At 39.5% G+C, this 13,542-nt stretch overlaps 2 protein-coding genes across 2 annotated transcripts in view; one reads left to right on the top strand and one right to left on the bottom strand.

Annotated features, from left to right (window-relative positions):
* Positions 1-515: 515 nt before the first annotated feature.
* The window catches only part of LOC129771057 (peroxisomal targeting signal 2 receptor), a 47,940-nt gene continuing 34,913 nt past the window's right edge, over positions 516-13,542 (top strand). The window contains exon 1 of the mRNA XM_055774343.1: positions 516-848. The gene's annotated coding sequence lies outside the window, so the exon portion shown is untranslated. The remainder of the gene's footprint in view (positions 849-13,542) is intronic.
* LOC129771055 (arrestin homolog) lies at positions 8,210-11,032 on the bottom strand. Its single transcript, XM_055774337.1, has 4 exons — positions 10,664-11,032; positions 9,985-10,539; positions 9,583-9,916; positions 8,210-9,514 (listed from the first exon to the last, which is right to left on the bottom strand). The coding sequence occupies exons 1-4, from the start codon at positions 10,826-10,828 to the stop codon at positions 9,369-9,371; spliced, it is 1,200 nt and encodes a 399-aa protein (XP_055630312.1). The 5' UTR covers positions 10,829-11,032; the 3' UTR covers positions 8,210-9,368.

Below are 13,542 nucleotides of genomic sequence, written 5' to 3'. Positions count from 1 at the left end.
CACTCTCGAACACCGAGCGAAGCCAGCGTTCCCTAGACTGCTAGAAGGAAGCGCGAATAACGGAATGTTTGCCTTATCCTTCCTTTTTTTATATTGGCCTGGGAAGACTTCTTTTCTTTCGCTCGCTTCCTTCGCTGGGGTCTCTGGGTGTGTGTTTGTGTGTATGTGTGTACATCTTACAGCGAATCCTTTCGCCGAAGGGAAGGATGTAAACTTGCCGAGCATCTCTCAGCGGGGAAGTTTTCCCTGCCGCACGAGGCTAAGAAACTAGTTGTACATAGGCCACCACTTCGGCAAGACGTTTGAGCGGAAGGAAAAAGCTGTCTCTTTTAATTTTTAAAAGGATTCCACCGTCTGCCCGCGAAACCTCGAACGTTTGCGCGTTTGCGAATGTGTTGCGCCAGTGTACATTCTGATACTGGTTGAAAAAGTTGGAGATTTAAATCACTGGTCGCGTGTGGAAATTGGTTCCACCGTCCATTAGTTAAGTCCTGTCGACCGAACTGTTGCGTGTGCCGAGCCTCTGCTGCTATCAGTTAACAGGGTGATCCCCAGGTGACCGAGGAGAGTTAAATCGTGAGTTATTAAAGGGCAAAAGTAAAGCTAGTGGAAACCTGTTCTGATTGTGTGTAAGTGGGTGCCAAGAGAAGACACCAACCAATGTTGTGCGCCGTCAGTGAGTGTTGCTTGTTGGAGATTGAAATTGACTGTGAGGAATTTGGTCGTTGTGATCAGTCTATGCGCAGCAAGTGTACGACAGTCTAGATAGGTGACCGGCAGTGATTTGTTTTTATCTAGTCAAAACTGTAGCTATACCAAAGTGCCTTCGTCGTTTTTCAAAATATAGGGTAAGTTCATAATTAATCAGTAATATAATGATAGTAACGTTGAAGTCTTTCAAGATTTATTGTATGAAAATTATGTGTCAACCGTATTATGTGATTGCAATTAATAACATGAGGCATAACAACATGAATTGACTCATAATCGAATAACAATGTCATAAATCCCAATATATGAAACCAAATGGTTAATGGAGTTCATTCAATGTGTGAATCATTAGTTTGGATTTGAATGAAACCTAGGTGAATCATCAGTTTCAGATAATGTTATTTGTGGGTAGGTTTACTTTTTTTCGATCACCTTTGAAAATTGAATGAGTCATACATTTGTTATGTCACTAACAAGACATGACAAACCCAAAACAAAATGAATGACTTTCAAGTTAAGCAAGTATGAAAATAAAATACTCGATTTTTCGAATCACACAATGTATAATCTACTCTCAAATTTTTCATAACTCAAACTTTACAGTGGTTCATCTATCTATCTATCTATATATATAAAAATGGAGTGATGTCTGTCTGATTCTTATGGAATCGGAAACTACTGAACCGATCGACATGTATGTAGGGGTTTTTGTTGCCGGGGAAGGTTTTCGTGACAGTTTGAGACCCCTCCCCCTCTCTAAGGGAAATTTCTAAATTTCTCGAGAATTAATCGAGCAAATGAAACGAAATTTACCGTGTGGAGGTTTTAGGGTGCTATAAATGATTCTATGGTGGTTAGATACCGCTCCCCCCTCTTCTGAGGGGAGCAGCCATACAAATGAAACACAAATTTCTGCATTACTCGAGAGTTAATCAAGCAAATAAAACCAAATTTGGCATGTGGAGGTTTTAGGGTGCAATAAATGTTTTTACGGTAGTGAGACACTCCACCTCCCCCCCCCCTCTCTAAGAGGGGGCTGCCATACAAATGAAACACAAATTTCTGCATTACTCGAGAATTAATCGAACAAATAAAACCAAATTTGGCATGTAACGGAACGGAGAAACATGTTATTTGCAAGTGGTTGAAAAATCTTGAAACAGAATTGTGTCTGAAAATAATCTGATATTATAATGTCGAGTTTTGGTAGAAGTACTAGGAATTTCATAGTAAAAGGTAATTTTGAAGGGTAGATTAGAAGATCAATCAATGAATACTTCTGCGATTGGACCCATGAACATGAACGCTTAGTAAGAAAACGTGGATGTGATAACGAAAAATAAATTTTGGGCGGGACGAAGTTTGCCGGGTCAGCGAGTATTAAATATATAAAACAGTTCTGTTCAATGAAAGTCAGCCTAAAATCATACTTTGTTCATATGGCATTTTTCTACAAACTCAATTCACAAAATTTATCCTTCTTCAACTATCCATTGATCACAACCAAGTTTAAACCAAGTTAAAAGCAATATTTTTTATTGAATTACAACGCCTTCATAAAAGCAAAACTTTTACCTTACGGTAACGGACTCTCTTTTGTGCCTGGCAACCAAAGTATCGCAAATGCTTTTCCGGAATTGGTGTTGTCTGATGAAAAAAAAACATGTGTTCCACACCTCCTTCCAACCTCCAGGATCATTCCCATGTTCTTCAACGCCGGGAAACGGTTGATTGATTAATTGTTCTACAAGTTGTTGAATTTCGCGAGCGTGCTGTCGTGTTCTTCCAACAATGTTTGCAAATCAGCGTTATCAAACACATTCGATTACGATTTATCGAGATCGTTCTCGTCTTAAGCTTTTATTCTATTCCGATGTTTGCCTGAAAATTAGGCAGCTTATCTAAAAGAAGGGTTCAGTATCAGAAACTCATTAATTATTTTCGTTCATTTTACGGTCGACATAATCATCCATCGGAGATACGCTAATAAAAAAAACTACCAAACTTGGATTCTCTTTGAAAGTTCGTTGCATCCTGAAAAAGTTGTTGTTTAGGTTCCCTCAATGGAAGGGTGGAATCATTGGTTCGTTTTTCTTCAAAAATGATGCCGACAGGAAGTAACGATGGTGACCGCTATAAGGCCATGCCACAGAATGTATGGTTTTACAGTGCAACATGCCACATGGCGTGTCCCATGAACAATTTATTGAAAAAAATAGTTTGGAGATCAAATCACTTCGCATAATAAACTCGTGGATTGACCTCCACGATCGTGCAACTCAACACTAATGGACTATGTTTCGTGGGGCTACGTGAAGTCTCTAGCTTACTCCGATAATGCACAGACAATTAAAGCCTTGGATTTTTTGCCACGTTATCATTGATATACGGCTGTAAAAAAGGGAAACTGGACTTCCCGATTGGAGTATATTCCATGGGTCGATTAATATGCATAGACAAATAGAAATGTCGATTAATATGCATAGACAAATAAAAATCGGGATTTTAAAAAAGTATGTTCTTCTGTGGATCAAACAGCAGTATGACCAGAAGCCAAATGTCGTATTTCAACTAGATAGGGTTCCGTGTCACACCTTGAACCGCATTCAGAAGTGGTTGCAGTAGCATCTGCCACTCTGGGCGAAGGATATGTGGCCACCATCCAGTCCCGATCTTAATCCGTTGGATTACTCAGTATGTAAGGCAGTAAGGCTTGTTCTAAACGACACCCGAGTACAGCCAGCATCAGATAAACATTGACCCGTATCTGGAGAGAAATAGATCCAGGCTACATTATTAGGCCGTGCCGTGCGTTCCGGAAGCGTATGAAGGCCATAATTGCAGCAAGAGGAAACTCGATCCACGATCAACATAGTTTAAGAATCCGAAAACCGAAACTTTTGAGTTTTTTTAAAATTTCGACATTGCTCAACGGTGCAAACATTATCATATATACGGTGGTTTCAATCGATTAAAACTTCAAAATTTGTTAGAAAAAACTACATTTAGAAAAACATCTGATCTACAAATATAACATCCTTGGCAGGAAATATTATTGTGCTACAGGGTCAAATGCACAAATAATAGCACCTCTTTTTAAGAGTGTTGAAATCTTTGTAACTATACAACAGATTTCTTGTTATCTAGACTAAATATCAGCTTGGAATCATAATCGAAAAAACCTCAAACGATGCCAATCAGAGATTGAACCTAAACCGGATGGATTGTAAGAATGTTCCCCATAACGACTGGTACTGTCATACCAACGCACGAGAACACCACATTACGAAATGAAATTGGATCTTGTTTTACTTTCTTTTTTCGACGGGTTATGTACTTATTTGCAAAGTGTCTTTCATTTTGCTCTCTTATATGGTTCTCATATTGATATGACCTATATGGTCGATGTAAAGTCAGACCGGACCATGTTCATAATTTTGAGAAAAACTAGCTTGAAGTTTAGTGTTGCAAAGACTTTCCATCGATCTTTCAAAGCGGTTTCGATCCGTTATTCCTGCTGTATGCTTGATTTTCTAAATATGATAAATGTGGTATGTAGCTTACGGCATGCTTAACCTAATGCAATCAGTAAGCCGAAATTTTTAATTTTGCGACTTGGTCCCCTCTGACTTAACACCGACCATGTATTAGACACAAACTCGCATTTCGCTTGAGTAAAAGTTGTACCAGTATGGCCTATTTAATTGGCCTAAGTATGGGTGAATAGCACATTTAATGAAACTTTTAAGCTCATTTAATGCACTGTATGAGGATGTCAAAAAATGTGCTGAATTTTTATTCTGGCTGTACCGTTCGTCATAAGTCGTTTAAAAAATCTATGTACCGTATTTTGTCACTAAATTGCAAGAAAAGAAGAAAATAAATTCCATCCACGACAAGAAACTGGAAGATTAAATGCTACATAATGTTTTTTTTATCTACGATGTGTGTTACTATATTTTCGCATTGATGACAATAGATATTATGTTGTTTGAGTTAACCTGGAAAAATATTACAGTCCATTCAAGAATTTATGGTGAACAGTAGTGAAATGTGAGTGGAACATTTTTCTAATGAATCATTGACTTTTCGTCTGTTTCTGCCCAATAATCAATTTCCACATTAAGTAATCTATATATGTGTTTTATAATTGACATGCTTTTAGATTCGTTTAATGTTTAATAACATGAGAATAAAACATACAAATATGAATTCACATGTCTGACATAAACTCAGCAACACGACTACAAAGTTCTGAAATATATTCTGTTGTTAAACCCGAATGTTTGTTCCAAGTAGAAATAATATTTCAAATCCACTGAAGCAGTTCCCATGTGCAAAAACACTTGAAATTATCTAAATTTTAAATTTTTTTAAAAATTTGTACTATTCATTGAGAAACTCTGTAAATAGACTAAACTATACACCTGGCATCCCTGGTTCTTTCAACTGATTCGTCAAAAATAATTTTTCGTTATCAATCTGCGTGGCAAATGTACGCTGTCGACATCTGTGGTGACATTAATGTTCAGAAAACTAATAACTCTCTATCATATTGGCAGGTCCAATGGCAGTTTGTTAAAAGATTATTGAAAGATGTATGAACATTTTTGCATGGTTTTATTTAATTGCTTGAAACACGTTTTGATTACCCTAATTAAACTCTTTTCTTTACTTTTTTTCTGATATTCCCAATAAACCTCATGATTATAACATAAAATTATCTTTAGACGCAATTTTAGTTGTTTCACCAGCTCAATGTCATCAACACAAACAGTAAACATTTGACAACAGGCATATTTACCAATTTAAATAATGCATTGGGACATGAAAGGAGAGTATGTCCCCATTAGCTTGTTATTTTTGTTCTGAAGTCAGAGCCTATGTTTAAACGATGACATACGAAACTTAACCCTTTCCCGTATAACATCGAGTCTCACTCGTGGTGTATTTGTATAACATAGGGCGCTAGAACGCTCAGCAGAGTACTGAAATCACTTGATGTATGACGTATTAAATAATACGAGAATAGGTTAACGAAACCTGTCAATTTCGAGTTGCTTCGTATGCTTAGGCTATCTACACACTCGGCAACCTAAGTTAGAGAGCAACTTAACGAATATCACAAAAAAGTTGAGAGCATATGTAATCAAATGGGAGGATACACACCAGGCAACTGGAAACTTTTTCGATTCAACTCAGCATTTAGAGTCGAAATTCTGAATGAAAATTTACTTTTCCTTATCGTATAAGTATCCAATGTAATACAATAACACGTTGATCACAAGCTGAGACAAAATATTAAACGAAGATTGTGTCTAACATTGATTTAATATTATAATGATAAATTTTAGTGAAAACATTAGGAATTGTATAGGCAAATGATTGAGTAAGGGGCAGTAATACGTGTTTTAAATACTCAAATGGCATTGAGTAAAAATTTCCATTGAAATTTTAACAATTCTAAACTTAATAAACCAAATCTGAAAGAGACTAATTTACCTCTCAAACAAGAATGTTGCCAAGAAAACAGAAAAATCAAACTTGAAGTAATTTTTTTCCAAAAACCTTTTTCATAATTCGTTGTTTATAAGATTTTCTTCGGCAGTTAAAGAAATGGCATCTCTGCCAGCGATAATGCAGTTTATGATGACAGATGGAAGCGTAACGATTTCATCACGTGTGAGTTGCTTTAATGTCCAGAGCTGAGTTGGAGATTTTATTGACATCGCCGACATAGATCGGGGGACGGTTGCCTAATGTGTAGAAGGCCTTAGGTAAAAACAAGTTGAGGTTGAGTTTCAGTTGACTCGCGTGCGGACGGCCCTACTCTTCAAAAACAAATGGAGAGTCAGTACTCCCAAAGTATTACTTACACTGGTTTATTGTTTGATGCTTCATCATGAGAGCACGCTATAAACTGTGGATCTCAATTTGTACAGCTGAGGATGAGAAGTTGTTCGGACTATGTACAACTTACGGAATACTGTGCTCTAACTTTTTGTTTTGCATTTGCATGGCAGCGGATGTATTCTCACCAGTTTACTTTTAAGTTTCCCTGAATAACTCAAATGCCATGTAAGAAATCACGAGTGAAAGCCCATCATCAAATTCGTTTAGTCCTGATGAAACCTTGACTATATTTGCAAATTTAGTATTCGAGTCAGGGTAAGCTGAACTTAACGGAAAAAGCGAGAATGCGCCAATCGGATACCATAGAGACACTTACTCTCGTGAAGCAAGTTCCTGCTGCGATTTCTACACGAAACGAGTGGAGCTCCGGGTTTCTTCTTCGCATCGTGACGGGAGGATGAAAAATGAACTCACTACAGCATTCCAAAGAAAAAAAATATATTCAAATATTCACGCTGCGAAGGTTCTGCTATGTATTTGGAGGGAGTGGAGCAGTGTTATTCATTACGATTTATTACCATCATTGGGAAACGATTTCCAATGCAATTGATTAAGTCGAGCACTGCCCGAAACTGCCCGAAAAACGACCTAAATACGAGCAGAGCCACGAATAGTTGAATAGCATGACAATGCTAGACCTCATGTTGCCAAAACTCAATAAAATATAGTTGAAAACATTCAAATGAATGCAAGATCCTCTCCTTCCACCATGTTCCACAGATTGTGTGCCATCCTGTTATCACATGACAATGACACATGGTCTGGTCGATCAGCAATTCCGCTTATATGAAGTCATCAAAACATGACTCGATTCGTAGCTCAACTAGGCTCAACAGACGAAGACTTTACCGTAACGGTATTTAAGCTATGTGGGAAATAGTTTTAGCTAGCGATGAAAAATATTTTGACAGATTCATTTGTAACCATTTTTTCTCGATGAAGTTGCATTTTCATTAGAAAAAAAGGTGAGAAGTTCGGCTTTCCAAAACAGGCTTTCTATATTACAATGAACAGAAAGGCAACACCTGAAAGGTTTAGGATAGAAATGCTGTGGAAAACCCTCAAGAACCCTTAAGTAAGTTATTTGTACTTGTGCCAGGAAAAGCCCAATTAGTCTCTATCATAGACTTAATTGAAAGACGGAATGGCCACTTTCCGAATAGAAACAAGAGGTTTAAAATGTTTCAAATCAATAAAGTTTCATCAAAGCTGTCGGAGAAATCATGGAGTAGTTGGTGTGAACACTCATGATTTGAGTGATGCGCGATGTTCTTGATGTACAGCAATCTAAGCTCATGTAATAAACAGTTAATTCGGAATATAATTCTTCGATGGTGTCCTGTGCGGTTGCAGATCTTACTAGCTTCAATATCCGATTCAATTAACAGAAATGGTATCACTTGTACCTCGGATATGTACCGCATGAAGAGAAGCCTTAAAGACCAACAAGTCTGTCGAAGATATTCCCTAAAAACGATGCAAAATTGTGAAATCATCCCACTCAAGCTATTAAATGTATCCAATACATCCCTCGATCCAAAGTTTTTTTTGGCAAGCTCCCAAAAGAAATAAATAAATAACAAACTTTCTGAAGCTGTAGGAAAACCAATTCATTATATTACATATTGTACTACAAAAAACTTAACAAACGAAACAAAAATCCTGTCTTTTATTTGCTGGTTTTAATCACAAAGCCTCGCCTTAGCTTGGCTCGCATATGTTGCTCTTAGCTGCTGAACGTAACGGGTTTTTCTTTCTATTTGCTTACACTCTGATCTCTACACAACAAAACAACCGACGAACTAAAAGTTACCCAAAACTAAAGCTAAAACAAATTGACTTCCTGTAGGTTCCTATTTGTCCGGCAAATCCCTTTCCCCCCGCACCCCATCCAGATGTACGCTGTCTCCACGAGATATGGTCAATATCTCAGAGGAAAATTCGTACTCGACGATGAAGAGCAGGGGGAGGATTTACAATGCATTAGTTTGCGTTCCGTGGACATTCGTGCTGCCGAAACATTCTCCTCACCTCCAAAGGGACAAGGAAACTGTTACTCTCCACAACAAATGTCCTGTGCTTACAATTCGAGCCGCCCGCGGACGGCCAGCGAGCGGCTTCAATTGGAATTGCTGAACGTTTTGGTAGCAGATTAAAATTATAATATACATGCACAATGCTGTTCCTAGCTATTCAAATATGTTGCTTTTGTCCTTAAAATTAGTAATGCTGATCATTGGCTACAATCCGCATAACTGTAAACGTAACCAATAATCCGCACGTGTAGCTCATTACATTCGATTCGTTCACTTCTGGTATCGTGTTAATAGATTTGTTGTTATTTGCGTATTCGATTGATCGATCGATTCTGTGCCTGATTTGCTCAACTGCGCAGTTACCCTTGTTCTACCCGCTTTGAAATCAATCGATGAATCGATACTATTTTTCGTGTTACTTTATGATTTTTTTTTCTTTTTTATAGTTTTTTTTAAAGCTCAAATGACTTTTTCAAAACAGAGACTCAAAATCAACAGTTTGAAATATCACATCAGTTACTCGGTCGGATAGGTTGCCCATTTAGGTCCCATGAAATCGTAGGTGTTGCTTTGATCTAAGGTTGATAACAGTTGGGAGAAGAGCTATGAACTCAATGAGTGCATAATTGTTTTAAGAGATCTGTCAGCTTGGATTAGTAAGGTCAGGTGTGTGTATGGATAATCGCTACCCGGGCTAACAGGCTTAGCTTACTCTGGTTCATTCATTCGCAGCCGAGCAAAGTCCTCGAAAACGATGTTGTCATCATCATCGGCATAGTGAGAGTTCTCGTAGCGATGGCGCTCGATCGACTTCATTTTCTTCATGGCGTTGACGCGCTCGCGATCGACGGTTCCTGCAATGACGAAGATTAGAGACCGGTCAGAAACTAGTTCAAGATCCTAAGGTGTGTAAGTTTCTTACCGGGAGCCGGGGTCAGCAGCTTGAATGGAACGTCGGTCTGCAGTTCTCCTCCGAGGGTTCCGCAGTTCAGCTTGACTCGGAGCGAGTACGAGCAGATGATACCCATGACATCGGAGTGGCTCTTGCCCTCGCCGATCATGGTGGACGAAGCCAGGTTGACATCCTCGTCCTTCAAGTGGCCATCGAGGGCGATTCCGCGGCGGTCCTTGTTGCTGGAAGCCAGCGGCACCAAGAAGAATGACTTGGTGAAGCTAGCTCCCGGAGTAATGGGGCAACCCTCGCGGGTTTCCAGCGAAGCGATGTGCTTGCTGAACTGCGCGTTCACCATCGTGACCTGCGGTTGGATAGAAGATTGGAATTAGCTAACATGGAAACGAGTTCAATCAAGGTAAGAGCACTAACCTCGCAGTGCTGCACCACGAAGCACTTGATGCTCTTTACCGTCTTGCGGGAGTTGTTAGTGATCACAACGTTGGCGGAGATCTTCTCGCCATGGTAGTAGATCTCCCGATCGAGGGTAACCTCCAGGTTAACCTTGCCCTGGGACAAGGTGAATCCCTTGCTGACCAGCGAGGAAGGCAGACGGCGACCACGGCTGGTCGGGGCATGCTGCAGCTTCTTGATGATCAGACCTACCGAGCTGCGCTTATGTCCCTTCTCCTCGTCGTCCTCGCCACCGACGTAGATCTTGATGGAGTACTCCACACCGAGGGGCTTGCCCTGGTCATCTTCGCCAGCCTGCAGTGTAACCGAGCTTGGGGCCATGTTCGGGAAGTGGAAGGTGAACGGATACGCGTTGGCGCCCAGCTTCTTGATCAGACGCTCCTGCATCGGGGTCATCTCCATCTTGGCGTTTACCATCGGATAGATCTGCTCCTTGACCAGGACCATCTCCTTGGAGAACTTGACCCCCATGACCTCATCCTCTTCGCGGCCGAAACGGTAGGTGGTAATGAGCTATGATGGTGAGAGAGAAAAAAAAATACCGGTTAGCCCTACACTGGAAATACAGTACTGATTCCAATCACGATCACGATAACTAATCCTCGAAGGGAGAGCACACTTTTCACCGAACACCAACCTGGCCGTAAACTTTGCGTCCCCGCAGGTAGTCCTGGTCAATCACGATAACGCCATCGACCGGTTCGCAATAGTCGATGTGGTCGATGAAGTCACGCTTGCCCAAATAGACGGTCAGCTTTCCGTTCGGAACGGACTTCTTGAAAACCTTCACTGCCACAACCATCGTTAGGCTTGTTAGCTATTCCTGATACAATCGGCTCTGTTCCTCTCAAATGCGTTTCACTCGAAGCAAGATTGGCTCAGGTCCTTTCTTGCTACTCGGATTTCAAACAATTATTTCTCCTACTACAATATCTGATACTTCGCGTACTCTCGCCGGAATGTGCTTATGGTTTGATACAACAACCAGAAGTGCATTTGGCCAATTGCACGGTCAAAGTTTTTATACCTTTCCTGTCTCGGAAGTGGGCACCAGGAGGGCTTCTTGCTTCTGTGGCTATCCCGCCTAACCGAATTATACAATTGATTTTTACTCGCTTTCCCACGTGTTTATTCTGTTATTCCTATCTTTGTTGCCATTTTGTCGTTCCACTTGTCGTTTCGAGGCACTGTGCGCATTTTTTACAGTTATGTATCGGCTCTGTGTCTCTCGACGTTTAATCCTATTGCAAAACACGGCACCTGCTTTCGTCCCATTCGTCGTGGCATTTTCGGTGTTTTCATATATTGCTATTTCCTGGAAACCAATGGAAATGGTTTTTTCTTCGTTCATTCGCGAAATCAATGTGGGGAGACATGTTGATGCTGTTCTTAAAATAGGTATTGACTCATTTTACGTTCGTTACAACATTTACGTTACAGCATTACGTTCACACTTGTGAACAAGAAATTTACATTATATTGCAAATGAAACATTCAAAACATTTCCTATGACAAACTACAACTTTTTTTCATCTTTTTAGTATAGTTCGAATAGCATTGATCTAAAAGACTCTGTCTTTTGAGGCTATCCATGAATCAAATTATTTTGAATGTCATAATATGAGCAGAACTGTTGATCGGAAGGCACAATACCTTGGGAATATAGTGGGTAGGGTAAAACTTCCCATTTGAGTATTCCCACGTTGATTTCAACGGATTTGGCAGCGTGAGGCCGAATGTTATCATATTGTAGAATTACTTATTCGTGTTTCAACTTGTTTTGTGTGTCTTTATATTATTGTTAGTATTCAAAACGATTCAGAAACAATGGCTATGATTTCGATGATAAACAACATGCAAAACCATAGAAAATAGATTTCAAGTCACACTATTGGGAGCAACAACCGCCAAAAACTATCATTGTTGAACCATATCGACTACAACTGTTATGCTCGAATGAAGCTTTGAAGCAAAAAAGGACCTCAATGGGAAAATAGACACAACATGATTTAACAGTATGACAACGCCAGACCACATGTTCATAGATCTGTCAAGAATTATCGGGAAAGAGTGAACATCAAGGTTCCACCACATCCGCCATATTCTCCATATATTGCTCCTCCAGATTACCATTTTTCCAGTATCTACATGGCGTCGGCCTTTTCTGAAGAGCAATTTCGATCTTATGAAGAAATCAAAGCAACCAAACATCTACCAGCGTAGAATCCATGTTTTGTCTGAAACATAGGCCAAGATTGTAGCTTCCGATGGGGCATACTTTTTGATAAGGTAGCAGCAAGGTTCATTAACTAAACTAATATCGTTTTTACCAAAAAATAATGGGAATTATACAAAAAAAATATTTATTCTCGTTTCCTCTGATTTGTTTTTCTTTTGTTTGAGTATTCCGTATACTATCTTTTCCTTCGGTTAATTCGGTTGATCTTTGTTTGTCACTTCCTGCTTGGCCATCGATTGAAGAGTTCAAGTTCACCAGCAGAAAATCTCATTCGAATCGATTCTGTCCCGTTTTCCAACAAACGCCGGTCGTTTGTACAGACGTCCTTGCTTGCTGGGGAGACACAACATAGTATTGTTTTCTCCCCCACAACCACACAAGAGCTCTGACCATTCATACGGTGTCAGTTAGTCGGTCCGAGTTGAAACTGGCACCTCATAGCTTCATAATATTCCTCCCCATTCTATGTACTGACGTATGGAGATATACAGTTGTTTCTTTCACCACAGGACAGTCAGTCCCGTCGGGTTCAGGATGGGGAAACCATACGATTAACCCTCCAACAACTTGGTGTGGGAGGAGGAAGGTCAGTTCGTTGTCTAGTTGTGTGCCAATGTTGAATGGACTGCTCCTAGCCTTAGCCAAGACAGCTAGAAACTAACGTCGGTCTATAAACTACGAGGCACCGAAACGAGAATAGAATCGAACAAAATAGAGCTTCTATCTTGATTCTATTGAATCAGCATGGTCAGACGACGCTGGATGATAGTTAATATGATATAGAGACGAAATGGAAAGAATATATCGAATCAAGTACATTTGCAGCCTTTAATTAAAGATGTAAATAATAAGTTCGGTACAGACGCACTTCCGAGCATTCTAATCCTGTGTAAAATACATCGAAATCCGATCGTCTATTTTAAACAAATTTGTAAAAACGCAAGAGACACAAGATCGATAAACACGGCCCCGATTTCTCCGGTAATTATTATGAGATACAAAATAATCACATAAATATTGTAAAATAACCATAATACCTTTTATATCGTTCAAATTGTTTCACAATTCCAAACGTAGATGTCACTCTCACTCGTAAAATTATCGGGAAATTATAAATTGTTAAGTTTCACTTATCTCATTCTTAGTTCTCAACCCTATCTACTTTTGCCTTATTTTCATGAAATTTTGAAATTTACAAACGTAAATATTACAAACCTTTCCATATTTTCTATATGTCCATATTAACAGAATCGAAAAAACAGCACAAAATCGTACTC

This window comes from Toxorhynchites rutilus, chromosome 2 (genome assembly GCF_029784135.1).
Source record: "Toxorhynchites rutilus septentrionalis strain SRP chromosome 2, ASM2978413v1, whole genome shotgun sequence".
NCBI lineage: Eukaryota > Metazoa > Arthropoda > Insecta > Diptera > Culicidae > Toxorhynchites > Toxorhynchites rutilus.
Note: the sequence above shows the minus strand (reverse complement) of the source record. Positions and strands in the feature narration are given on the sequence as shown.